Genomic DNA, 25,914 nt, shown 5'->3' with positions numbered 1-25,914 from the left:
TGTAACGGTATTAGTTAACAATTGGAGAGACAACAACACGTATATAAAAAAAATGAAAAAAACAAAAGAGAGACAATGGTTACGACGTGTGAAGGTAAGGATGGTACCCCGAAGGACAGGGAGCGCGTCAGTCAAGCAATTTCGAGTAACTTAAGTATTATTATCGCGACCTTATCTTAATCCTAAGATGTAATATATACAGCGGCTTATGTTACAGCACTCTCCCGGTGGAGATGTTTGTACAAGCATTTTTTTTGTGGATTACGGTGCGGTTATTCTGCACGGAAATCTAACTCTATCAACGGCTAGGGAATGCAAAGTTGGCTAGGCCTCCGTTTTGTTTCACCGGCGGTGGTACCAAGTCCTGCGTGATCGTCGGCGAATTCGCCTGGAACGACCTGTCCCAGGCGACTTTATTACTATCCGCCGGACGTTGCTGCGCCTGTTGTTGTCCCTGCTGCTGCTGCTGCGCTTGCCTCTTTTGCTGGGGCAAGACCCCCTTCTCGGGGCTATAGGGCACAACTTGCGTGTTCTGAGCCTGCGTGTCCTTGCGGTCCCAGCCATGATGATGATGATGGTCCTCGCTGGGGAACCACTCGGATATCCAGACCGGTTTCCATATCTTCTTCCACGCTGGCACCCAAATCTCTTTCCAAGCAGGCACCCAGATCTGTTTCCACGCTTCCTTCCAAGCGAGCTTCTTGTCAGGGATCCACTCCAGCTTCTTGTCGGTCTTCCAGATTTGCTTCCAAGCCTCCTTCCACTCGAGCTTCTTGTCGGGGACCCAAACGAGTTTCTTGCCTGGCTTCCAGATCTGTTTCCACGCTTCCTTCCAGGCCAGCTTCTTGTCCTCCACCCAGATTTGCTTCTTCGCCGGTTTCCAAATCTGCTTCCAGGCCTCTTTCCACTCGAGCTTCTTGTCCGGGACCCAGATCTGTTTTTGCGCCGTTTTCCAATATTTCTTCCAGACCGGCTTCCAGATCAATTTCTTTTTCCAAAGATCATGACTGGTGTACTGCCATCCATGATGATCGGTACCGTGGTAGTGCTCACCCGGTATGCCAACCTTCACCCATTCGGGGACCCAGAGCTTCTTCCAAGCAGGTACTTGATACTCTTTCCACACCGGTACCTGAATCTCCTTCCAAACCGGCTTCCAGATCTTCTTCCACGCGGGTACTTGGATCTCTTTCCAAGCGGGCACCTTGATCGGCACCCAAATCGGCTTCCAGATTTTCTTCCAAGCCGGCACCTGTATTTCCTTCCACACCGGCACTTGAATCTCCTTCCACACGGGCTTCCAGATTTTCTTCCAAGCGGGCACTTGGATCTCCTTCCACACCGCTTTCTGAGTTGGCACCCATATAGGCTTATAGATTTTCTTCCACGCGGGTTTCCAGATCTGCTTCTTCGCCGGTTTCCAGATCTTCTTCCAGCCCGGCTTCCAAACTAGCTTCTTCTTCCAGTACCCTTTGTCGTGGTGATGATCGTCATGGCCGCCGTGATGCGCATCGAGTCCTCCGCCACCTCCAAAGTCACCTCCTCCGTCTAAATGACCACCAATATCACCGCCTCCACCTGAAGGACCACCAATGTCACCGCCACCTAAGTGACCTCCGATGTCACCACCCCCAAAGTGACCGCCGACGTCGCCACCGCCAAAATGACCGCCCCCGTCGCCACCGCCAAAATGACCGCCCCCGTCACCACCTCCAAAATGACCGCCTCCATCGCCACCTCCAAAATGACCGCCTATGTCGCCGCCGCCACCGCCACCGAAGTGACCACCGATATCGCCACCCCCATAACCACCGCCGTAATCACCACCGTCGCCTCCCCATCGTTTTTGTGCTTCTGTACCGTATCTGTAATCACAACGACATTGATTCAACATCAAACAATTAATAAATCTCATATTCGCATTCGTTACTTTAATCTTCTTCTATGGTATATAGAAAAGCTTTTCGAAATCCGCATAATATGATGTCCACAGGTTTATAGATTATTTCCATATTAATTGAAATAAAACGACGATATTGTAAAATGTAATGTACAGAAATAAAAAAAAAACAAAAAAAAAACAAAAAAAAGAAAGAAATTTTGAAATGCATCATTAATAATCTCATAATTTGCGGATTAAATCTTAAATTAAAAATAAATTTTGCATCATACGCTATTATTATCAAACATAGGTTGAAGTAAAAGATTGCTGTTTCTATTAATTGTCATACATACGGAGTTTGCTGCGATTGCTGCTGCAGTTGCGTTTGAACTACGGCTTTGCTCGCCACAAGAACGGCCTGCAGTAGCAGCGCTAGTACAGCCTGTAAACAACGAAATGACATAATGATTCAATTATTGAACAATTATTGAAAGAAATCTATTTCTGCCTCTCGTTTCTCATAAATTTTTAACAGCGCATTAAAATCATACTAAGCAAGTTAAAATAAAAACGCTGGTATATTAACGTTGACAAGTGGAATAACTTTCGAAATTCATCTGCGATCGATCGTATACGTAAACAGAATAATTTTAGTAGCTAACGACGGGATATTTAGTAGTCAGTAACGATATATCCATTGGAACGTAATAAACATTTGAAATAAAGTGGCCTAAAATCCAAAGAGAGATTGACATTTATGCATAAAAAGATTTTCGACAGTAATTTCAAATTCATAAATCCAGAGATTTATAAATCCGTATAAATGGAATCCTGGAATTTAAAGTCGCGTATAATTTCGCAAATTAATTAGGCTTATATACAAATCTATTGAAATAAGAGAAAGAAAGAAGGAAAAATTTATAAGCTGATTTATAAATCCGTGAATCTATAAATATATATAAGTTTACCAGTCCGCAAAAATATTGATGCGTGTTTACGTCGAATTTCTTTGCCTTGACTCGATTATAACATATCGCAATGCCGTTAAATCGCTAGCAAAAGACCGACACGTCCTGTCCGAAATGGCGACGGTTTACATCCACCAGGCCGAGCGCACCACGCTCGCTCAATAAACGACAAACGTCGAAGAAGAATGAACTTCCTCGAACTTGAAGCGACGCACTTTTCAAAAATCTCTCCGTTTTCCGTATGCATCACGATGCATCACAATTATCAAGATCGCGCCAGTTAACCGGAAGATGAGCCGCGCGCGAGGCGGTGGTGAGTTCGACCAGGGTGGTAGCGGGCACAACGCGCGCGACACGCCGACATCGCACCGACATCGCACCGGATTGAAAGAGTGAAAAAAAATTGATGGAAACAACTGACCGCGCATCCCGGGCGAATCCTCATATTTCTCGCAGTGCCGCCCGTCGGGCCGCGTACTCCTGTTCCCTGGGCGCAGGAAAACGTAGCTTACTTCGTCCAATCACCGGAACGTCGTAGTTATATAGGCGCGTATCCTCCCCCGAAGGCACCACCGCGGTAGCATTGTGGTAAGGAAGCAGCAGCGGTCGCGGTCGGCGCCGGCGGTGGTGGCGAACCGTCGACGGTGGAAGGTGGAAGCTGTTCCGTCCGCGCTTCACGTGATGGAAATCGGACAATTCCACCTGGAAGGTGGTGGTAGTTTTGGGCCCCGGACCCCTTACGGTTGAACCCTCCTCTACCTCCTCCCCACCACCTTCTTCTTCCACCATCGAGTCCTCCTTCTAACACCCCCACTTCCGGGCGCGCGACCAGGCCTCCGTCCAGCCGAGCCGTATCATCCACTTGGAGAAAGTGATCGAGAGCACGATCCGGTCGAGCGAGCAAGAGCGATTTCGTCCTCCGTCCTCCAGTTATTCCCGCGCCTGTGTTTCAACGGTGAAGTTCAAGCCTCGCAAGGTTACGCGACAAGGTTATTCCTCGCTCCAGATAGTCCAGATTATTTCGATATTGCCGGCGAGAGAAAGAACGGAAGCACACGTCGACGCCTCTAATGTCTTCCACGTTAGATATCTAGAGACAGAGTTTCTCGCTCTCTTTCGAGCCGAAAGAAACCGGTCGCTGTCCCATGTCCCTGCTGCGAAAGCTACACTATCGGTTTCCTATTAATAGATAATGATGTTAATACAGCGATACACACAGATGGAATCTAATAAATTATTAATGATAGCTTAGTATACGCCGGCGCCGTAATATTTTTCTAAGCCGTAACTGGATGATCCATGGTTCCAAAACAGGTTTTCAGATCGTTAGTCACTTGTCGCGTTAAAACGATATTTTTCTATGTAATATAGTATGCAAACGTTTCTATATACATATTCATATAAGACATGTATCTCTTATTAAATTGATACATTTTAATTCTCCAAGCATGGCAGGCAGATATTGTTGAATTAAATACATAAAAAGATCTCAGACACTAGTTTCTTAGACGCTATATTTAATGCGGTTCATAACTGTGCGTTTAAATTATTCGAAAATTTCATGAAATTGTTATTTTAATTGTTTGAAAATTTATACGAGGGAAAAAAGCGTGTAATTTTTTACTTCCTATATGTATAACAAAGTTATCTGTTTTGCATTTTGAACGAATGAGCTTGAAATGCTATCGAGGTGCTTAACAATGTTTATTATATTTTATGGCATTGGCAGAGCACGATTATATAATACTACAAATATTAAATATTCTTTCTTTAGGAAAAAGTTCGATAAAATATAGTTAATTTGAAAGTGAAACCCTAAAATATATCCCAGACTTATCATTACTCGTACGCAAAGGTACGCGTACATAATGGTGAAATGGAATGGACTTTGCCAAATACAGCGGAATTGCTTGTGAAACGGAATAGGTATTTTAATGGGGAGAGCGTGGAATCGGGATCGCGTTCAGAGGCAATTCGGATACCTACCGTCCCGTAACGTAGGAGGAATTACCGACGATCTCGAGGGGCCCTTGCGCCTAATCGCTCTGTTTTGCGCGAAGCTTACGACCGCGCGATTTTCTTCCGACAACGACGGCTCCTCGGCGCGGCGTCACGGAGAGAAAGCGTACCGGAGAACGGTTTCGCGCATACGGAGTGTGCAAGCGCATTTTCCGCTTTTTATCGCGGGGACAACAATGCGCGGCTGCGGCAACGAGCAGCCGGGAAAATTAGATCTAACGAGGCGGCCGCGCCGTTCGTGAGATTCCAAAGTGATAGCGAGAAGCGAGAATACCCGGGCACTGTCGCTCTCGATATCGGGGAGGAACGTCCGTCGGGGACAAGGAGTAGAAAACGAAAAGGCATCGGCAGGCGCGTTCGAGTGGCGTTTAACGGTAGACGTTAAACTGCGTTAAGTGCATATATCCGTTTAACACGTCGGCGTCGTGTCGCGTCGCGTCGCGTCGCGTCGACTCACGGATGAAAGTGAATTTCCTCGCGCGGACCGCTAGAGAGTCGACAGCCTCGACAGCCTCGCGCATGAAACTCGGGGTACACGTTCTCGCTATTCCGGTTCGTAAATCACTCACCCGTTGGCGTTGCCCGTTGGCTGCTCCAGTTTTTCGAACCCACAGGCATGAGAGCAATCCGGGCGAAAACGCTCGAAAGTGGGAACGTTCGACCGTTTCAATCGCTTATACGAGTACGCTCATAATTAATATAATTTCGCACGAAAGACTTAAAAATGTTAACCCTTTAACTACGGGTATGTATTCATAAGCGATCCCCGCATCGCAGCATAAAATTGTAAAATCGCTTATTGACGACAGCCGTAATTAAAGGGTTAAAGAAATGGAGAAAATTCCTTGAAAATACTAACATTTTTTACGTATATTATCTTAAACTCTTGCGATCATTTATACTTCGGAGAACATGGAGAACTTAATCGAAAGTTGCTCTATTCCAACTCCTTTAAGCCTCTTAAGTTCGGTATAACAATCTTTAGATACGCTCTGCGTAAAAAATTGAACATTCTTTCTACATCTTTACATACAATCAGATAAAAATATTCTGACCTTTCCGGATGAAATCTCACCGCGCTGTGAGGAATCGTTGTACGCATAAATTATTATTAACTTTCGTTCCATCGAAATGCGTCTTACATCTCTCCCGGTACTATTCTTGTACCTTTATTACATTTTTTATCTTTCAGAATCTTGCATGGGGCACGGTATAATTAGGGAGAAATTTGAAACTCGAGATGAGATAAAACGGCAATATATAGGCAATCGGAATGGACGAGATAGGAAACGGATTCGTGCGCTCTACCGCGCGAGTAACCCAAATAACGTACAAGAGGACGTTGCTCGAGAGGTCCGGTATCTCCGTACATCTCGAGGGTCGGAACATTTAGAAAGCAAAAGCGTATTGGCCGATACGTCGAACCAGCTTGAGGTAGAAATTCCGGCCCGAATTTTCTATTTACACTTGTCTTAGGATTTTTCAAACGTCAATGACACAGTCCATGTGCAAACGAAGTCGTTCACCGAAGTCGCGAGAAGACACCTTTGCTTCGAAACCTTTGCCGACTCGTTAGAAGTGGCACCGTTATTAGATAATCGCGCATAAATCAATATTTGAAACGGCATGTTAACCCAACCGTGATCTCGTTCTATTTTTATTTTATTATTTAATCATCCGTTTGTCCGCCAATACTGTTTGGCTGTATAAACTTCCGTTTCTCTCTCTCTCTCTCTCTCTCTCTCTCTCTCTCTCTCTCTCTCTCTCTCTCTCTCTCTCTCTCTCTTTTAATATCTCATATTCCATTTACAAAAGATCGAAGTGAACTTTTCATTCACGTATTTCGATCACGTTCTTGACTGATTTTCACTTTTTTATTCCGGTCTTTGCGGTCTAATTAACTGACGATTTGTTTCTGAAGACCGGAACAAGTTCTTAAGTGCCTTAAATGCTTAATTAGCCTTTCTTATTCCTGTTGTTCTGCCTGTTACTTTGCGGTCAGGCTATTAAAATTCTTTCACAATTTTACACCGACTTTATCGATCTACGCAAGCATCTCAAGTGCTTGATTTCAAATACCCGATGCAATTTGCTGCGCACACCGCTGAAGAAAGTTCGCGGAAGAAAGTTAATCTTTCGAAATCGTGATACGAGAAAGATAATTTACGTTTAAATTTCTTCGAAGCTCCAAAGATCGATGGTTCCGAATACCTAAATCAAAAGCCTGTCAATAAGCGTTAAGGTTCACAACCAATACACAAATATCTTTTATTAATAAAAGCATTATTGTTTTGCTAAGTGTATTAATCGATAGACTTAGCAAAACAATAAACGACTGATGTTCTCCAATGTTAAATAAATATTAAAATAATTTGTCAGATTTTATCTTGCTGTGAATTATTCATATAACATGCAATTGTGAGGACAAATGAGCTTTTAATTGCGGGCTATATTGTTAAATTAATCAGTTTGAGTATACAAGTTATGCTACAATAAGATTCGTCGTATTTCAGTTGACGCCGCGCCGTTAAATTAAGAGACAAATGTTGCAGGGGGAGGAGAGATCGTCATCTCTCTAGTTCGCGACGTGCGAGCGGCATATTATTTCGCGAGTGAAAAGTCACGTTGCGATGGCTCCGAAACCGCGAATGACGTCGAGCATCCGTAATGACGTTGCGTCCCGCGTTGCGGTGACTATAAAAAGACACGTTACGCAATCGTCGTCCGTCCTCGCCCGCTATTAATTATGTATGTCGACCGCGCCGCGTCGACCGCGATTACGCCTAAGACCTCGCTAATCAATCACGTACGTAATTTAAATTAGCCCTCTTAACTTAATATAGCGACATCTGCATATATATCGCGCGGCGTCCGTGTGTATCGACAACTAGGTACCTACTCGCGAATTATTCGCGCATCGAGAATTCAACGATCCCGACGCCGTTTATCCGTATATATGCAATTCGGACAGCTTTCTTTGCAGGACGAAAAAATCCCAAGTCCCACGAGATGCTCGCGATACGAGATACGCAAATTCTTTCCGGTTTTTCAAACAGCTCTTTAAACAGGTATGATCGCCCTAGTCGCGCAATCAGTTTTCACGCTGCACGCGATATAAATACTTTTCATTCAGGAATCGGAAACATATTCTCACGCAAACAAGAATGAAAATACTCATACTCCGTATATGAATGTGTGCAAAGATAAAAAAAATATATCACCTCTGAACTATTGTTGATGAGGATTTGTTTATTCCATGTATTTCGTACATCTTTAGAAAAGTATTTTCAACTTGGGAGATCGGCGTTTGTGCAATCGGTAATGCAAACAATTTTGAATACTTGGGCAGATTAGACTTTAGAGGAATGAAAGATGGGAATATTCATGTCACTATAAATTGTCATTAATCACAATTTATTACAATACCCGAGGGGATTAGAACGCGATCTATAAGGGAGCGTGTAGCAATGACTAGACGGATCGTGACAAATTGCGGAGTCCGTCTCTTACATCACACATACTCGGCCATTTAACACTTTCACCGAACTCTCCTACGCCCACGTTGTCACGGCCGGATGTTCGATTTATAGACGTGAATCTAATTGCATTTGCACGTGTACGCGTGTGGCTATTTGATCGAGCATAATACACGTTGATAAAAAAAAAGACTGACACCGAATTGCTTTTATTAGACAACGTAAATTGTTATTCTCTGAACAATTATTCATTTTGATTAATTATTCCGAATAAATTTATTCATGAGGCAATCGAAAGTTTGCATGACAAACGTTGCAATTAATGGGAAAAGAATGTGTTTGACAATTCATGATTATATACTGATAAATGTGATGGATTCTTCAATAAATTTAAAATTGACTTCTTTTCTTCGCGGAAATACTGATTCATAAGAAATTTATAAATTGCAAACGATTGCAGAAGAAGCACTTCCGACGAAGTAAGAGACGATAAAATATATATATATATATTCTTCCCACACACAAGAGAGAGTGAGATTACATTGATATATCAGGAGTTTCATCTTTCTCTCAATGTTGCGTTATTTTGCAACGTATTGGCACACAAATCGCGCTGTAAGTATTAAAATTCTAATCTGTTCTTCGGACATTGCGAATGTTATAATTTAAGCTGCGCGTATAAAGCGCGTATAAAATACTCGTATAAAACGTATTTAAAATATTCATTGCGCAATAACGAGACTCTTCCTGAAATTTCTTTTCAGCTACGCATGCCCCTTACCTTACGTCTCCGGTGATTTTACAGATCCGTGTACATAATTTAATTCCGGAAGAGACTTGCTTTCGAAAACGACGGGCATATAGCTGAGGTTGCTCAACCGCGGCGAGTTCGGCTGTTTCTGTTTTCCACGCCGCGCCGCGCCGCGCTTCGACATCCCCGTGCGATCTCGCGTCTCTCGATCGACGGCCGCGGCGCCGCGGCGGTGAGGTACTTGAGTCGAGTTTTCACGGCGGGAAAGTGGTCGGGGCCCGCGATCGTAAAACGCATATATATTTTCGCTTTACCCGCGATTGACGATGCCTCCGGTCGACGGAACGATCGTCGTAAGACAACTTCGAGCCGCATGTGATCCAGCGGTTTTTCCGTCAGGGATGGATGCGCCACGCTGCCTGCATTCCGCGGACGTTCCTCGCGTATAAAACAACGGCTCTCTGTCAAATCTGACCTTGATGCTCAATTTCTATTCCGATGCGTACGTTCTTCGCGCTTGAATTCAATCGGCGAAGATGAATCGAAAAAGTTTGTTTTTTCTTCTTTTTTTTTTTAATGCGCGTTAATTTGGAAAACGGAGTATCGGTATACGCGGGTCGTTGAGTCGCGTGCCCCTGTTACGATGCGTGCCATGCGCGGTGACTCTTGCGGCCCTGCCACCGGCGGAACTAGAGAAACGTGGCCGCGCGAGAGCAGGTTTCCGACCCGCGGAACGACCTTCCGCGGTACTCGACGGATGAGTAGAGAGCTACGGGTGCATCGCTCGCTCGAGCGCGAGCGATGCGTTCGAGCTCGGTTCGAGACGAGCCTGCATGGTTCGAAAGTGAAATTCGTCCTGAGACTCGGTGATCGGCGATGCGCCCGGCGCCCTATCTAGGTGAAATCTGCGTACACGTGTGTGTTCGATCAACCTGCGAAACGTATATAGTCTTTTACTCATCCGTTAATTAAAGTGCTGAAAATAAAAACTGGAAGAAATCCACTCTTGGGTACATTTACACTTTTAGATAATTTTTTTAGTCAAAAGTATTCATCGGGAAGTTATTCGATTGCCTTTTTTTATAAATTAATTTTTTTGTTATTATAGATGTGAAAGTGCTGAAGAAAGATCATTTGAGAGGTAAAGATTTTACAGAGACATACTATATTTAAAATATGTAGAAATGTTTTTTGTAATTTTTAAAAATTTAATTAGCTTTATAAATTCTTTCTTTACCTTTTTGAATTGCTTTTTCTTCCAATTTGTTGGAGTCATTCGTTATCACTAATATTTTTATTGTTACGCGCACTTTTATTTATACAAGCATTTCTTATAACAAATAAAATAAATAACTAAAATAAAATTGCTGCGAATAAAGTACAGCGTTACTTCTGCAAATGCATTGCCGAATAAATGTTTGAAAATCAGTTGACATTTTATCCCAGAGGAGAAAGGCGATTCCAAACGCATACTTGACAAATAGGAGAATCAACCAACTTTGCGACAATATTACCCAGATGGCAGCATGATGATAGTTTTAAAAAATAACGGAAAACGTTGTTTCAACAAAATGAAACAATGAGAATTGATCTTCTTCAAAGCGGGACGAGAGAAGAACGTAATTTTACAAAAGGCAAAATATGTCAAAATGAGTTCTGTCCTTCTAGTAGAAAAGAAGAACATTATTTTACTTTATATAATAAGCCATCACTGTACAGAGAAAAAGTGTCGCTTTCTGATAACTAGAATATCTTAAAAAATATTTTTTCGTGCAAGTCCTGTATGTATAATATATATGCTTACACCCGCCGGCATTCTCTGAATGATGAATGACTCTTAAGATTGTTCTCTTAAGATTCGTATAGGTATACCTGCGTCGCGCATTAAAAAAACAGAAACGATATTACGAATGAAAGAGACGCGCGCGGAATAATGATTGCTTACGACATTGATCATCGGGCATGTAATTTCACCCAGATAACGCTTCGCTGATCACAGCAATCCGAACGAATTTCACTTTCCAAGCGGGATCAGATACGTCTCTCGCGCGGGGAAACGGTCTTGCGCGATTACCCGTTACGCGAAAACGGGTAATATTGTTGCAAAGTTCATTGATTCGATTTATGTCATATTTTGCGGATAAGATTCGCCTTGCGTCGTGGTACGTTATCGGCAGAAGGCAGAAATGAGACAAGGGTCAAGGTCAATAGATTTAAGACGACCATCCGCGAGATAGATCTTAAAGCGAGTGGACCGGCCGATACTTTTAACCGAACCGCTCCCAATTGGGTGAGAACGGGGCACGTGGTCCGGAAATACATTCAAAGAAACGCTCTCCCCGTTACGCTCTCCGACACACCGAAATTTATTTCGGTTCGTTATGCGCGGTTGATTAATACGGACACGCTCGATGTTTTGATGTAATCAAATTTATGGATTCATTAAAGCGAGGTAAATCTTGCCGGAGTCCTCGCGGGAGATTCGAGTTGTCAACGAGAGTTGTTTCCAGCGGACCATCGCCAGCGGACCATTTTATGAACTGCAAGGAATTTTAATTGCAAGGGATCGTCACGCATTCGTCGATTAATTTACAATTCAGCTACATTTCCGTCGTGATTGTCGCTGATTTATGGTTTGTTAGTTTAGCGCAATCAGCATGACGCATGACCGAAAGTGGACATGTCGGCAATTTTATCGAAGATTATCGGCGACTTTAACGAGATTTAGAGAGATTATGCGTAGCTCGAGGCGTAGCTACTGCGGCTTTGACTCGAGGGTGATAAATATGTCTAGACTCGTTCGCCGGAGGAAGGATGTGGAAAAATAGAGATCTTTGCTCGCCTCGGCGAGTCCGACACTATAAAACGTGCTCGATGATCGCGCGCCGCGATATATATACCTGCTCGCTAGTCCCGAGTACTTGCACGAGTTACTTTCACTCTCCGGACTCTCCGGACGGATGTTACGAATCCGTTAACCGGAGCTTTTCCTCAAGTTTATACTCGCGTCATTATATGCTAATGCGGCCGGGCCTCTGTGAGAATCCGCTCGAGGCTTTTGCCGCGGCTCGCTGCGGGCGAAAGGCACGAAAGCGATTTTAATGTCGTCCTTCCCCCCCATCACCCCCCCTCGGGCGGGTGGAAGAAAGCGAGGAATGCCGGAACGTTTGTAATTAAGGTCGTGCGGTAACGAGGAAGGCAGGATCATCTGCCGAGGCTCGTAGTACTCGTATACGCATCTTCGCGACCGCCGCGATTTCGACATTGTCTCGGCAATGCAATAACGTCTTACTTTTACTTTTTATTGGACGACTGCATTGCACTTTCGCTACGCGCCGTCGTGGAATGAGTATAGCAGAATTTTGGCGAAAAGCGCAGGATGACCCGCGTTAAGCTTATTGTTTCCTTTCAACCGTGAATTCCTTGGACGATTCGTAAGTTTTCCTCCAAGTGTCGAAGCAGCTCATTTGTCGCAACGTCGATTTTCAACCTTATACATCTTTGCAATTAAAAGCCCCTGGAATTAAAATTTACTATCGATACAAAATGCACACGAAATTCGCCGAAATATATTATTTTATTATTTACTAGTTTTTTTTCCGAATTTTAAAGAGTCTTAGGCCGGTATTCAATTTTCAAGAGGTTTCTTATTTGCAATTTAAAATGGCTATTGTACTATTTACATATATGTTATATAAATGGCACGAAGTAGTTAGAGGCTTGATATAGTTGTTGCGTTTCGCCTCTAATTTCGCAATAATTTCGGGCGATCTGCAAAATCATCGGCCGTGCCGAAAGATGAAAGTGTGGCCGATTGATCGATTACTCTCGGGTCTGAATCGAAAGTACTTTTGGCGTACTCTCGATACCCCCGTTTCGGGTTTGTATACGTCCTCATTAAACTGCCATGGGAGATTTACCAGCCGTGGCGTGTACCACTTCCGGTCGGTGCCCTCCCTACCACTCCAATTGCAGCCTCACGAAGCTCGCCCTGCTCGCCCCCGCCCCCACATCACGTTGTTGCAGCACGATCGTGGAGAAAGTAAAGGTCGTGGGTTCGTCTCGCGACCCTGAAGACCCTGAGAGACACGCTTGGTCACTCGATTCTCATCTTATCCTTAGAAAGCATCGTGCCTCCCCTCGTTCTTCCGCTTCGTCATCCTTCTGATTACCTTCTACGTGTTGCATAGCGCATCCTCCGTATGAAAGCCACCGTACTTTCATATAAGCTAATGTGAATTAATGGCTTCACGGACGACCGGATCGTATATATATATATATTCACGGGTCTTATAATAAATATCTTAATAAATGTTGCGGAAGACACGAAATACTTTCAGACGTACGATTATCACGATCGATAAATATATTTTAAAAAGAATCAGCCATGATTTTAAAAGTCTCATTTCTCAAAGTCTACGCAATTCTTTTTCTTTAGAGGTCTCATGCTTTATGTCTTTTGTTCTGCAAAACGTATAGACTTTTTAATGAATTAAAAAAAAACACACAATTTTATTAACTGTTTCCGAAAATACGTCTGTAAGTTTAATCGTTCAGAATAAATTTCAGTGTTTTAATTGCCTTTCATAATTTCAATGTTTTAATTGCTTTTCGTAATTTCAATCAAAGATTAAATGCTTCCTGACCTTATTCATTACATTTACATATTCATTGCATGCATATCTATAAAGTATAATTAAACGTAATGTCAATAATAGTTTTCAAAAATATGAAAGTAATACCGTACATATATTTTATATCTTACAATATTATTTTTGAAAACAGTACATTACGCTTTTTACACTCAAAAAAGCGTAATTTACAGTTGGTTTTATTGTTTTTGAACAAACTTGACTTAATTATGTTGAATCTATTATCTTATTTTGTCAATCATGCACCGTAAACAAATCTTACTTGAAATTAAAATTGTATCTTTTTTATTTAAAAGATTATGCAGAGCTTCCATCAGTAAAAACTTGACGAACACGTCACATAATTATTACTTTGTTACATCTATCTAAATGTTGTTAAAGCACTTTTTATAGTTAAAAATTGAAATTTTGTTTCAACAACAAAAAGAAAATATTCGTCTAAATATGAAGGAAATTAAATTAATTCGTAGCGTAGTACAAAATTATATTTATTACGTATAAAAAATATTCACATGTACGCATCCCAATAATCAAACGATATTTACAAAGTAAGTTATTAATTACACATAATATTAAGATACGCACGTAGCCATACTGAGGCTATGGATTATCCACCAGAAAAAGATGAACGAGAAAGGAATGTCATTTTTCTTGCTTGTGAATTTTTCATTCTGATTATGAGATTTAATCCGAAATAAAATAGCTAAGGTAATTTGTTATAAACAAATAATGTAAATACAGATTTAAGGGACAAATGTTTTCTCCAATGATAAGTAGGTTACGATATTATTTTCCAATGAATAAATTGAGAAACGTCATTTTCCTTGGCGACAATCTGCTTAATGTTTAATTTAGCAAATCGTATAATCTCTAGAAAAGTGCGTCGTTAGAGATTTAATCGATAAAGATCAGTTATTAGTACGCATCTCGCTTTCTCGGAGAATATACTGTAAATAGTGCTATCTTCACATCCGTCACGATGATATCTCGTTGATCAATTATTCTGGTTTTCTCGCGCGATACTTAACGAAGAACCGGGCGACTTTGGATGGCTACCTATAGTCGCTCCGTCGTCGAGATGATCAATTTTCATCATTCACTTTCGTGCATATCTCATAGTTGCGATGCTTTCTAACTGTTAGTTATAGGCTTTCCTCTTGTTCGTGCGGTACACGTCTACTAGTCGACCTTACCTTTTCTCTTTTCGAGACATACCTACATATATATTTAGGCGAATAATCCATTATCACAAGGCATTATAAGATCCGACCGACTTTCTTGACGCGATTCTTCGACAATTTTCCGAGTCGATCTTTTGACCTTCGGACGTCACGAGACAGTCGCAGAGGCAAGATCGAGCCGGCCGAGCGTGACTCTCGACGACGGTCTACTTGTAACCGTGATGATCGTCGTCGTGGTGGGACTCGATGGGAACCCACACTTTCTCCCAGACGGGCTTCCAGATCTTCTTCCAAGCCGGTACCTGCACGTCCTTCCAAGCCGGAACCCACTTGCTCTTCCATTCGTCTTTCCACACCTGTTTCTTCTGCGTGACCCAGATCTGCTTCTTTTCAGGCACCCATACTTGCACCGATTCTTCCTTCCAGACCAGCTTCTTGTCCGTCACCCAGATTTGCTTCTTTTCCGTCTTCCAGATTTGTTTCCATTCGGCCTTCCATTCTAATTTTTTGTCGCTTACCCAAATCTGCTTCTTTTCCGTTCTCCAGATCTTCTTCCAGACCGGCTTCCATATCAGCTTCTTCTTCCAGAGATCGTGGCTGGTATACTGCCAACCGTGGTGATCTTTGCCCACATACTGCTCTCCCGGTATACCGATTTTAATCCATTCCGGCACCCAGACCTTCTTCCAATCGGGCACCTGGACTTCTTTCCACACAGGAACTTTGACTTCCTTCCAAACAGGTTTCCATACCTTCTTCCAAGCTGGCACCTGGACCTCCTTCCAAGCCGGCACTTGAATCTGCTTCCAAACAGGCTTCTGAACCTTTTTCCAGACGGGTACCTTGATCTCCTTCCACGCGGGCACTTGAATCTCCTTCCAAACCGGTACCTGTACCTTCTTCCACTCCTGCTTCCAGATCATCTTCGACTGCGTTTTCCAGATCTGCTTCCATTCGGGCTTCCATACTAGTTTCTTCTTCCACACGCCTTTCGGCCCGTGATCGTGCGCCGGAGGTCCATAGGATCCGGAGGGTGGCGACGGTGGGCCGTAGGAATCGGATATTCCGAACCCCCCACCGCCTCCGTGACCGCCGCCTCCGCCGTAACCACCGTCACCACCGTCACCACCGCCGTGACCGCCACCCCCGCCGTAACCACCGTGACCACCGCCGTGACCGCCACCTCCGCCGAAACCGCCGTCACCTCCTCCGAAACCGCCCGATCCGTGATGATCGTCGAACGATCCACCTCCGGTGGAACCGTGGTCGTCACCGAAGGATCCGTGGCCACCGCCAAATGATCCTCCGCCGTGACCGCCGCCGAAGGATCCTCCGTGATCACCACCACCGAGATCAAATGATCCTCCACCGTGATCACCGCCGAAGGATCCTCCGTGATCACCGCCCGACGGTGCCCCGTAACTCGGGGAAGGCGCACCGTAGGATGACGAAGGAGGCGCGCCATAAGATGACGAGGGCCCGGACGGGGCGCCGTAAGACGACGATGGCGGCGGGGGTGGTGCACCATACGAATCAGAGGGTGCACCGTAGGAGCTCGAAGGTGGTGGACCATAAGAATCAGACGGTCCTACGTCCGGTAATCCGTAAGACGTCGCTGGTGGTGCGCCATACTGTGAGCTTACGGGAGGCCTACGGTATTTTCTTTCATTAGAGCACCGCACATCGTAAAATAAAATTAAAACTTAAACGATTCTAATGCCATTTAATATTATACGTTGCGCAAATTGAGACATTTTTGCAGATAATTAATATATAAAGTTCTAAGCGAATTTTTTATCATCTCATGTAAGTATTTAATAATTCATTTATATATACTCACTCTCTCTTTGTTCTAATCGGGTCTCCAAGCGCGGAGATAACAAAGAGGCCGCATAATATTGTCTGAAAGAATTTTTTTTCATTAGTTTTATGAACAAAAGTCTGCATAAATAGTTTAATTCGTTATTTAATTATCACTGATAAAGACGAACTTTGACATTAATACGATGAGTCAAAAAATAATGAAATATGAATGAAATAATTAAATATTTGAGAAAGAAAATTAATTCTTTGTGTGTAAGGGATACATTGTAGTTTTCTTTGCAGGCATGTGATGCAAAGATAAATGAGTGATAAACATCTACGCGTAAAAGAGCAAAGATACGCTAATTGTGCGATCGACCGTGTGAAAAAGGGATGCCCCGCCGCCGGGTAATTAGTCTTCATTCTCTCAAGCGCGTCACAGTAGCACAATTATCTTGTCTTCGCGATCACCCGCCATCAGCTTCCCGCCGGTTCTCTTATGTAGTCTTTTCATCTTGCGCGCGCGTCGGAAATCCTGCGGACAGATTTCTACGCGTTGACGAGCGCGTCTCTCAAAAATGAAAGTGTCCGCCACCGTGTGAACACACGGCCGACGTAAACACCGACGCGAATTGGGTCGACCCCCCTTATCCTCCTCCCTACCGTTGTCCACGTATTTCCAGAAGGGGCCACCGAGACCGTAAAACCTGTACCGGTGGTTAAATTAAAGGAAAGTGGGCTTCGAGATTCCTCTTTTCTTTTTTCGTGAAGCATTACCCTTAGGCGGTACCTGTCACCTGTAGCTAGCCCTGCGGCAACAGGATATCAAGTGTTTTAGTCGTCCCACTTGTCTCTCTCTCTCTCTCTCTCTCTCTCTCTCTCTCTCTCTCTCTCTCTCTCTCTCTCTCTTTCATAAGACTTCTGGAACCGTTTGGCTATCTACGTACACTTAGATATACGGAATGTCCCAACCGTACTTTCATCTACAAATTTCTCGATTTCCGTATTTTAAATCGACCTTATCTCAGTAAAAACATCGAAAATTATAAACGGTCAAGTACAAGGAACTTAGCATCAGAAATACAACTTGAAAAATTTGTTTCTTTTATTAAATCATTGAGTGAATGATACGCGAACTTGAATGAACTCACATAACAACTTACGAATTAGTTGCAAAGATATCATTTAAAAATCGGAAAGCTTGCTTCTTGATATTATAACTAAGAAAAAAATTTGCGTAAGAAAAGAATTCGCAAGTGAAAGATGACTCGCTGGAATAATTAAATGTACTTGGATATTCAATTTGATATGAATCTTAATTGATATTATTATGCATTTATATAATTGCTTGCTAGGATAATTGGATGTTAATAAGTGGCCGAATATTTTTCTATCTAGATATTTAGATATCTAAACAACGATATTAGAAAGTATCTTAATTAAGTGATCGAATATTCATTGAAACCCTGTCATGAAATGTCAAAGATATTGCGAGTTTTTGCTGCGCTTTTTTTGCGTCGGATATTGCCGTAACGTTTCAACAGAAATTTTATTAATTACGCGTCATTATATACTGATCAAACGTCACAGATTCACCTCTTCTCAGATTAACATAACAATAATAATTGTTCGCATATTATCTACATACATAGCAATAAGAACCTTGACTCACTTTCGTTTCAATCCGACTTTACACGATCACTTTGCATATCTACATATTATATTATTTCACGTTGACATTGGCATGCGAAATTACTTGCTGATTAATTCATTTTATCTTTATTGTCTTTATCTAGTTAGTATAGCCGTTGTAACCACGTTGTACATCGATACTCTAATTCAATACCGGTATATCTTTAAATAGCGAGACACGAAGATATTGAGAAGATTTTAGCTTCATTTCTTCAATAAGATACGACCTCAATGACGAAAATAAAAACGTCGTTTGTAAAAGATGTTACATAATATTATCACTTACATTATTATACTACATTATCTAAAGGGTGGTATCTCGTGTGAATGCCCAAGATACGCGATACCCCGAATATACTTATTATATAAGATATCTGAATACGGTTTTAAGGAAGCGATATATCATGCAGCTGTAGCGAGAGAGCTAAATTAAAAGAGCGAGAGAACGAGAGACGCTTCAGATAGACGGCCGATGACATTGACCCGATTACTCGACTTTGTAACATTGACCCTGTCGAATTTCGCACGCGATATTCGATGCCCCCGTATCCCTATTCCCCGGTACGGCTGCTATTTGCGCAACTTTCCATTCCGCGGAGTGAAAAGTGACAAGAGTGCCCACTTGCAGCAGTTGCCGTTGGAAAATGGCAGTGATTTACCGACTCGTTTGTAACCATTTGCGTTAACATAGCCGCGCTACTGTCTCGATAGCTTTAAGGTCATAGCGTCGAATATGCTCTCTCTTTCTATATTCTTTCTATATTCATTCGGCGTTAGCATAAAAATAAACTGCTACGTGGCGTTATCAGTATAAATATGTCGTTTCCATGAAACACATAAAATTTTACAATTTTCTACAATGATGATCCAATATTAGCCTTGCGATGTAATATTAGTTGCGATGATGCAAAATCGGTTGCTCGTTAATAAAAAAAAAACGTTGTTTATTTTCGTCCACATAATTATTCTAATGTTAAAATAAGCATAACGTTCCACGTAATATTATAAATTTGCCAAGTATTGTACGTATACCTATATTTAGAAAGATAAGTTGTTAATATTTGGAAAAATGCTATCGATATTATAATGTGAAAATATGTATAAGCAGAACGTGGAAATCTAAGAAAATCTCCCGATTTTATCAAAGATCATAGAAGACATGATCAGCGATATGTATATTCTAAGAGAGCACTGTACTTCCACATTTCACTGGACGAAGCTAGAACTAGAACTAAGGAGAGATAATGGATGACACAAGACGTATCGCGTGTCGCGCGATACGTATCGTCGACGGCGAATCTAAAGTGATCTACGAACGATTTTTGCGAAAGATCTCATACCGCGAATGTTATCACTTTCCGTCCGAAAAGGAATCTCACATATATCACAGACTAGCACTTAGCACACGATTAAAACGCGAAGGACGAGCGCACGGGGCAATGAGCGACGATGAACACTGACCAGAATAAATCGCATTCTCTCGACGAGAGTACCGTGGCCCACCGTGTGAAAAGGATGGTAACGACCACCGTGTTTTTTTTTACGGTTCGTCACTCTTCTGACGGGTTCATCGTGACATGCCGGGCTTTTATAGCGAATGCTTCTGCTCTGCCTAGACGCCTAGATACTCTAGACATGGAGATATTTCGAGGAGGGGTACAAAAGAGTGCCACGGTGCCATACGGGGGTCCCAACTCTGCGTGTACCATCTTCAGTTGGGATTGGGAGGGGATTCATGCTTCATAGCGAATGCGGGGCGACGAGGAGTAGCACGAAACGTAATGCAATTCAATGAATTTTAACATATGAGGCAAACCTGAAATAACCTTCCTGCGGAATACACAAAAGTCGCTTTTACTTCCTTCATCAATCTAATGTAATTAACATAAAATTTCTACGAAAAAGTTTTTGTAGAAATTTTTATACGAAAGAACGTTTGCAAGATTTTCAATGCTAATAAGGCTGATTAATCCAACTTAAAACTTTCCTTCTGTAACTAAGAGAATAAAATTGTTGATTTTAAATACAGGTGTGACATAAAAAATCTACGATGACAGCGAGTATCTTTGGCGAACGTAGAAGCTTATACGAAACCAGCCAGTGTCCGATGACACGCGATGTACTACCGATAACTTTCTCGCTAATTATTATCAGGGTCTTTTAAACGCTCTACCGCAAGGAGAATAAACTTTCTATACCGCTGATACTCGTTACAACATTGTTGTCTCAACAAGGGTAATATTAATTCTACATGTATATTAAAACAATTTCCCCGAGAAACTATCCATTCTCATCAGCTGGAACACATCTTGGGATAATAGATATCTATTATTTCAACAAGTGTAACTGCAATCACGAGAATAAGTCTACCACGGCTAAAAAGTCTCGCGAGAAAGAGACTGCTGCAGAGCAACGTAATCAACGATAAACGATACTCGCGCCAGCCGTCTGGAGATGAATTAACGCCGCGGTAACTAATCACAAAAGCGACGATCTTCTTTCTTTAGATCTCGCGACCGAGAGGTGGGAACGGAGAAATGCCTTTCTCATCTCATATCGGCGCGTCGCGTCTCACGATGCAGCAACGCGGAAAAGCGCGGTTTCGTAATGCACGTGAGAACAATTTCGCCGCACGCCACGCGAAACCCGGTTCGCCATCGCGTTCGCCACCTGCGTGTGGTTCTCACTCTAACTTTCTTCTTCAGGGTTACCGTCGCTCCCGCGAAGTGCATGCAACGCGGTTGCCTTTCACCGTATGGCATGCCCCGACGCAGGGGAGATGCACCGGTTGCATCGACGCTAGACGATCGGGAAGCAAAAACCGCGATTATCGTTCGTCACGTACAAAGTGTTCTGTAATCGTTATAACGTTGTATAAACGGTTGTATAAACCGCGTGAATTTTGCGTGAAAGAACAAATAAAAAATTCAATGGGAAAGCATCTTCTTCGAGGCTGGCACACTTCGACCAAACTCCGATTAACGTAATCGTTGATTTAATCACTTCTTTTCTACAATACACGAAAAGATATGTAACGAAAGATTGGGTTAGAACGATTATATCGCCAGAAATACAAATGGTCACAGTACAATTATTTTGTCATGTTGGCAACCCTTTTGATCAACGATTAAGTTAATCGGAATTTGGTCGAAGTGGCCCTAAGAAAATTGATTTAGACAACTGCAAAACTGACAGAAATATTCTTTTCCTCCTGCAAGTACAATCTCGTCACGTTAATTTTAATTTGAAAACTTGGCGCACGCGAAGAATCGCGAAGAATATATTTTCGATTTTTTTTTTGTCGCGCAGGAGAGACGCGAAGAAGCGTGAAACTGCGAGAATCGTTATACCCGGGCCTCACGATGGAATTACTTTGACTTTCTTCCGATACGATGTCAGCGGCAGCTGTCTTTTCGATTTTTTTGTCTTCAAGGAGATAATCGAATCGGTTACTTTCACTGTGTCTCGAGAATGTGCAATTTCTGTTACTGCCACACGATCGGGACAAGACTCGCGTGTGTTGTGTTCAATTCGTTTAAGCAGATAAAACATCGATGCTAGGCGAGCACAAAATTCCTCGTTAAATACATAGTAGTTTGAGTTGCCGACATCTCCCGAATCTCTCCGCGACGAACTTGGAAAAAGAAAGATACGCCGAGTATAAAAAACTTTCGGTCTGAGTGGTATTAAAATAATTAAAATAATTAAACGACAAATTGAAGATTAGTTGCGATTTGCGATACAATTTCGCGCGATACCGCTTTCTTTCCGCATTTATATTATACAAAGTAGTAATCATTGCGAACCATTGCACGGTAGAGAGGATTTAATATAAGGTTGTGTTCATTACTACGGATGAGGTAGCAACCGACTTATATTAATTGAGATTTACTCCGAGATCATCCTCGTAGTAATGAATTTTCGCTGACAACAAAGTCGACGTTCCTGGAGTCAAAGATTTCACTTCCGCGCTGCTCGCGCCGCCGAAGCTTCGCGTAAAAACGTCATTTTACACACGTAGAAACGTAAAATATTATTATTACCCAGGCATTGACAGAGGTCTTCTCACGCGTAATTTGTCGATACTCGCGTGTAGTTTATCAATATTAGAATCGGCGCGTCCTCCTTTTTTTACGCGGCGACGAAAACAAATTGTGCCGCGCACCCAACGCCATTATTTGTAAAAATGACAAGAAAAAAAACTATATACTTTCCAACCGGGAAGTCTGGTGTGGCTTAGGCACTTTGCGTCTCATTCGAAATCCATTAACGGTTCTCCTGCGGGCGATTCTGCTGGCACGTTACACAACTCGGTCATCCGCGTCGTTACGTATGAACGCGAAACGTTTCGCGTATTCGCGCGATATCATATAGAGAGCGTATCGTAATCGTATATTGGATCGTCGCGTGTGCGCGCGGATCGAATTGCTCGCGGGCTAGATCGAGAGACTTTCAGACTTCGCTGACCCGTGACAGCCGATTGCCGCAATATTTCAGGCAGAATAGATCGACGACGATCGTGAAGCGACTTCACAATTGCGATCGCGTATCCCATCTCTCTGCCAATAAATCGCAATCGCGTTATGTCAAAAGGAAAGTTACGCGGGTCATATCGGAAGGACGTTATCGTCACCGAACCGTATCCCAACGGTTTATATTAACGATCGTTAAAACCGGCTCGCATATTAAAGGCTTTTCCAGGCGATAAAACAAGATACGATCGCGTTATTTGCGACCATTTCTCTCATCATAATGATAGAGGAAGCGGAATCTTCTCTTCCGGCGATTCGCCTTCGACGTCGTGCGTTTCGCGCACTCACTCGTGCGTGCGATGCGGCTAATATTTAGTCTAATCTAGGAAACCTGGGAAAATAGACATGTATGATATATATAATTTACATTATCTATATACATATACATATACATATACATATACATATATATTTAACACAATGTATATCTTATATAAGATGCGTCGCGAGGGCTCCACCCCTTTATTCTCGAGGCGTAAAACAGACACGTCCAGCAGGCCGTCGCGCCGCCGCCGCGCCGCACCGAGCAAACGTATATTTCTGGCGAATTTTAATGGTTTGTTTACGCGCGCAAGTCGGATACAGATTGGGCCGGATACGTGTCTTCGCGAAAAACACGCCTTCTGGCAAAGCCGAGACGGGGTACGCCGAGAGACGCGCGAAGTCGCCAGCCGCAAACAGAGCCGCCTGGGACACGGAACGATACGTCAACACCGTCAACGTCGGTGTATTAATTAGCGTTATCCGCGATAAATTTGCATAATGGGAAGCTACGAGCGTTTCCCGTAACGATTCGCCGACTTTGAGGACCGCGGACCGCGAGGAACGAGCGATCGTTGATCGAGCCGCTCATTAACGTCCCTCTCACTCTCTTTCTCTCATGTACGCGCATCCTGCTGCCGGCTATTATTTCTGTTATCTCTTTATTACCCGGATTCGGCCATACGGAACATCCACGGAGTTGATGGATCTGTCTAATTGCTCGGATACCGCTTGTCGATGCTCACGCTAGGTCGCTAACGAGTCAATTTTATTGCGCCGGGAGATCCGCGAGGCTCTCCTCTCCTCCGACTTGGATGGCCGACCGCCGCGGACGAATGAAAAAAATCACGTACGCGCGCGACGTATACAGATTTCATTCGCGTTTTACTTCTACGCTATCACGTAATCGCGAACGTTTAAACGGTCGTTCTGAATAAACAGATGGACTACGCAAGGCGCTCGGTGCTACAGGCCGCGCGTTATTCTCGATTTCGACAGCATCGAGAGAGTCGCCGATAATTTCCGGAGTATAGCAATAGACTGAAAAACCTGTCAGGAATACCGTACCGGGCTTGAGGAGCGCGTGCTTTTTTTTGCGTAGCGCACGACACGAATGTCAATTAGCGGCATTTGACGAGCGCGTGCACGCGAAAACGTGCGCGAATGGATCGCGCCTCTCTTTCGCAAAAATCCCTCTGAGAACGGAAGAGAATTTCGCGACGAGAGATTTTTTTCACTTCCTGCCAAATTCGAGCGGGACGTCATTGTAAAATCGCTTCGATAACTTTTTCTCTACCCTTTTTTTTCCTTCGTAATGACGTAACGACTAACGAGTTCGCGCGACCGTTGTTGCGAGCTTTCTTCTCGGCGCGAGGCGGCCGATTATCCCTGAAATCGGCGCCGGCGGCAGGAAGCAGGAAGTCGACTTATTCGCCCTCCCGTTTTCCCGTCGGACGTCGTTAAAGCCCGAGCATGGAAAGTCAATTTGGGTCGACGACGATTTCGCGAACGGTAACGGGACGATCAAATTAATAAAAGGAGGATAGAACGCGCGCGTCCTCTCCTCTTTCTCGCTCGTCTCTCGCGTCTCCCTACTCTCCTCGTTTCGTCGCGCGTCTTGATGCCTTGGTTTTTTTTTCTTCGCAATCTTTCTCTCATTTTTTCTTCTTTTCTTTTTATATCGTCGCGTACGGCCAAATGCTTGAACGATGACGGTGCTACTTTCTCCTTCGTAACTATTTCCCGCGGTCGATGCGCCTATATATGTACCACACGCGGAATGCTAAATCCTTCTATCGGTCTTCTGAATCGTCGCTGTTACGCACTGGTAGTTATCTCTCAATACCCAGATATCGCTAAAGTGGAGTAACACTTGTAAGAATCGCGAATGCGTTTTAAAAGCTTAATGCAATCAAATACGAATGATATTGAGAGCAATAAAATGCATTCAAAATTGTATATTTGAGGCTTTGTATGAGAACTTTGAAACATAGCAATAATATCTAAATGGATAATACAAATTTAAAAAAAAAATGTAAAATTGTATGAGTCACACAATTTATCACATACTTGGTAATGTATAGTAGAGAAAAAAACCTGAACAGTTTAATGTTTAATTTTATCACGTTTCTTTTCAGCAGATTTTTAGTTTAATAAAAGTTCTTCGAAAATTAACTGTACGATTTTTTTCGCGGAAACAAATAAATAAATTACAACGCAAAAGTAATAAATAATGATGAATTTTTCTTCAGTATTGTTTTTAAAAAATTATGCTTAGCGAGAAATAAGATGAGATACTCTACTGTACAAAACTGCGTAGCATTCGATATTGCAAATAAAGAAATCGCGATTGCAATCCATTATCTATCTCCATTATCAAATCGATAAATATGGTAAAGAAATAGATTGTCTGGCTGAATAACTTTTAAAGATTAACTGAAGATAAAGCCGGACGAGACAAAACATTGAAATCGAAGCAATGGAATGCAACTGATATAAATTGTATGACGATTATCACGTGTACGTATATCTAATCTACATTCATGACAGATAAAAGACAATAAAATCATGTATATATATGAAGATTCTCGCGGCAATTAGTTTCCGAAAGGTTGCAAGAGAGACGAGACAATAATGTGGGGTCCACTTGTTTACACTTTCGCCGCGTTGTGCTTTGTTTCCGGCAGTATTGGTAAG

At 42.8% G+C, this 25,914-nt stretch overlaps 3 protein-coding genes across 4 annotated transcripts in view; 1 reads left to right on the top strand and 2 right to left on the bottom strand.

Annotated features, from left to right (window-relative positions):
• Positions 1-9: 9 nt before the first annotated feature.
• LOC143895710 (uncharacterized) overlaps positions 10-25,914 on the bottom strand; it is a 39,812-nt gene continuing 13,907 nt past the window's right edge. The window contains exons 2-4 of the mRNA XM_077403023.1: positions 3,272-4,029; positions 2,236-2,324; positions 10-1,865 (exon numbers count right to left, since the gene is read on the bottom strand). Of these exons, the coding sequence (XP_077259149.1) occupies positions 299-1,865; positions 2,236-2,324; positions 3,272-3,295 (1,680 nt within the window). The 5' untranslated portion in view covers positions 3,296-4,029 and the 3' untranslated portion in view covers positions 10-298. The remainder of the gene's footprint in view (positions 1,866-2,235; positions 2,325-3,271; positions 4,030-25,914) is intronic.
• Positions 14,203-25,914, bottom strand: part of LOC143895711 (uncharacterized) — a 25,645-nt gene continuing 13,933 nt past the window's right edge. The window contains exons 1-3 of one of the 2 annotated variants that reach the window (XM_077403025.1): positions 19,886-20,002; positions 16,770-16,831; positions 14,203-16,579 (exon numbers count right to left, since the gene is read on the bottom strand). In XM_077403025.1, coding sequence (XP_077259151.1) covers positions 15,136-16,579; positions 16,770-16,831; positions 19,886-19,900 — 1,521 coding nt within the window. In that variant the 5' untranslated portion in view covers positions 19,901-20,002 and the 3' untranslated portion in view covers positions 14,203-15,135. Of the gene's footprint in view, positions 16,580-16,769; positions 16,832-19,885; positions 20,003-25,914 lie in introns of those variants that run through there. The other variant, XM_077403024.1, reaches the window with a different exon arrangement.
• LOC143895721 (retinoid-inducible serine carboxypeptidase) overlaps positions 25,819-25,914 on the top strand; it is a 5,931-nt gene continuing 5,835 nt past the window's right edge. The window contains exon 1 of the mRNA XM_077403040.1: positions 25,819-25,909. Coding sequence (XP_077259166.1) covers positions 25,852-25,909 — 58 coding nt within the window. The 5' untranslated portion in view covers positions 25,819-25,851. The remainder of the gene's footprint in view (positions 25,910-25,914) is intronic.

The sequence above is a fragment of the Temnothorax americanus genome, unplaced genomic scaffold, assembly GCF_048541705.1.
Source record: "Temnothorax americanus isolate GAGA-0224 unplaced genomic scaffold, ASM4854170v1 Scaffold167, whole genome shotgun sequence".
NCBI classification, from domain to species: domain Eukaryota; kingdom Metazoa; phylum Arthropoda; class Insecta; order Hymenoptera; family Formicidae; genus Temnothorax; species Temnothorax americanus.
The sequence above is the reverse complement of the archived record's forward strand: the minus strand, read 5'-3'. Positions and strand labels throughout refer to the sequence as shown.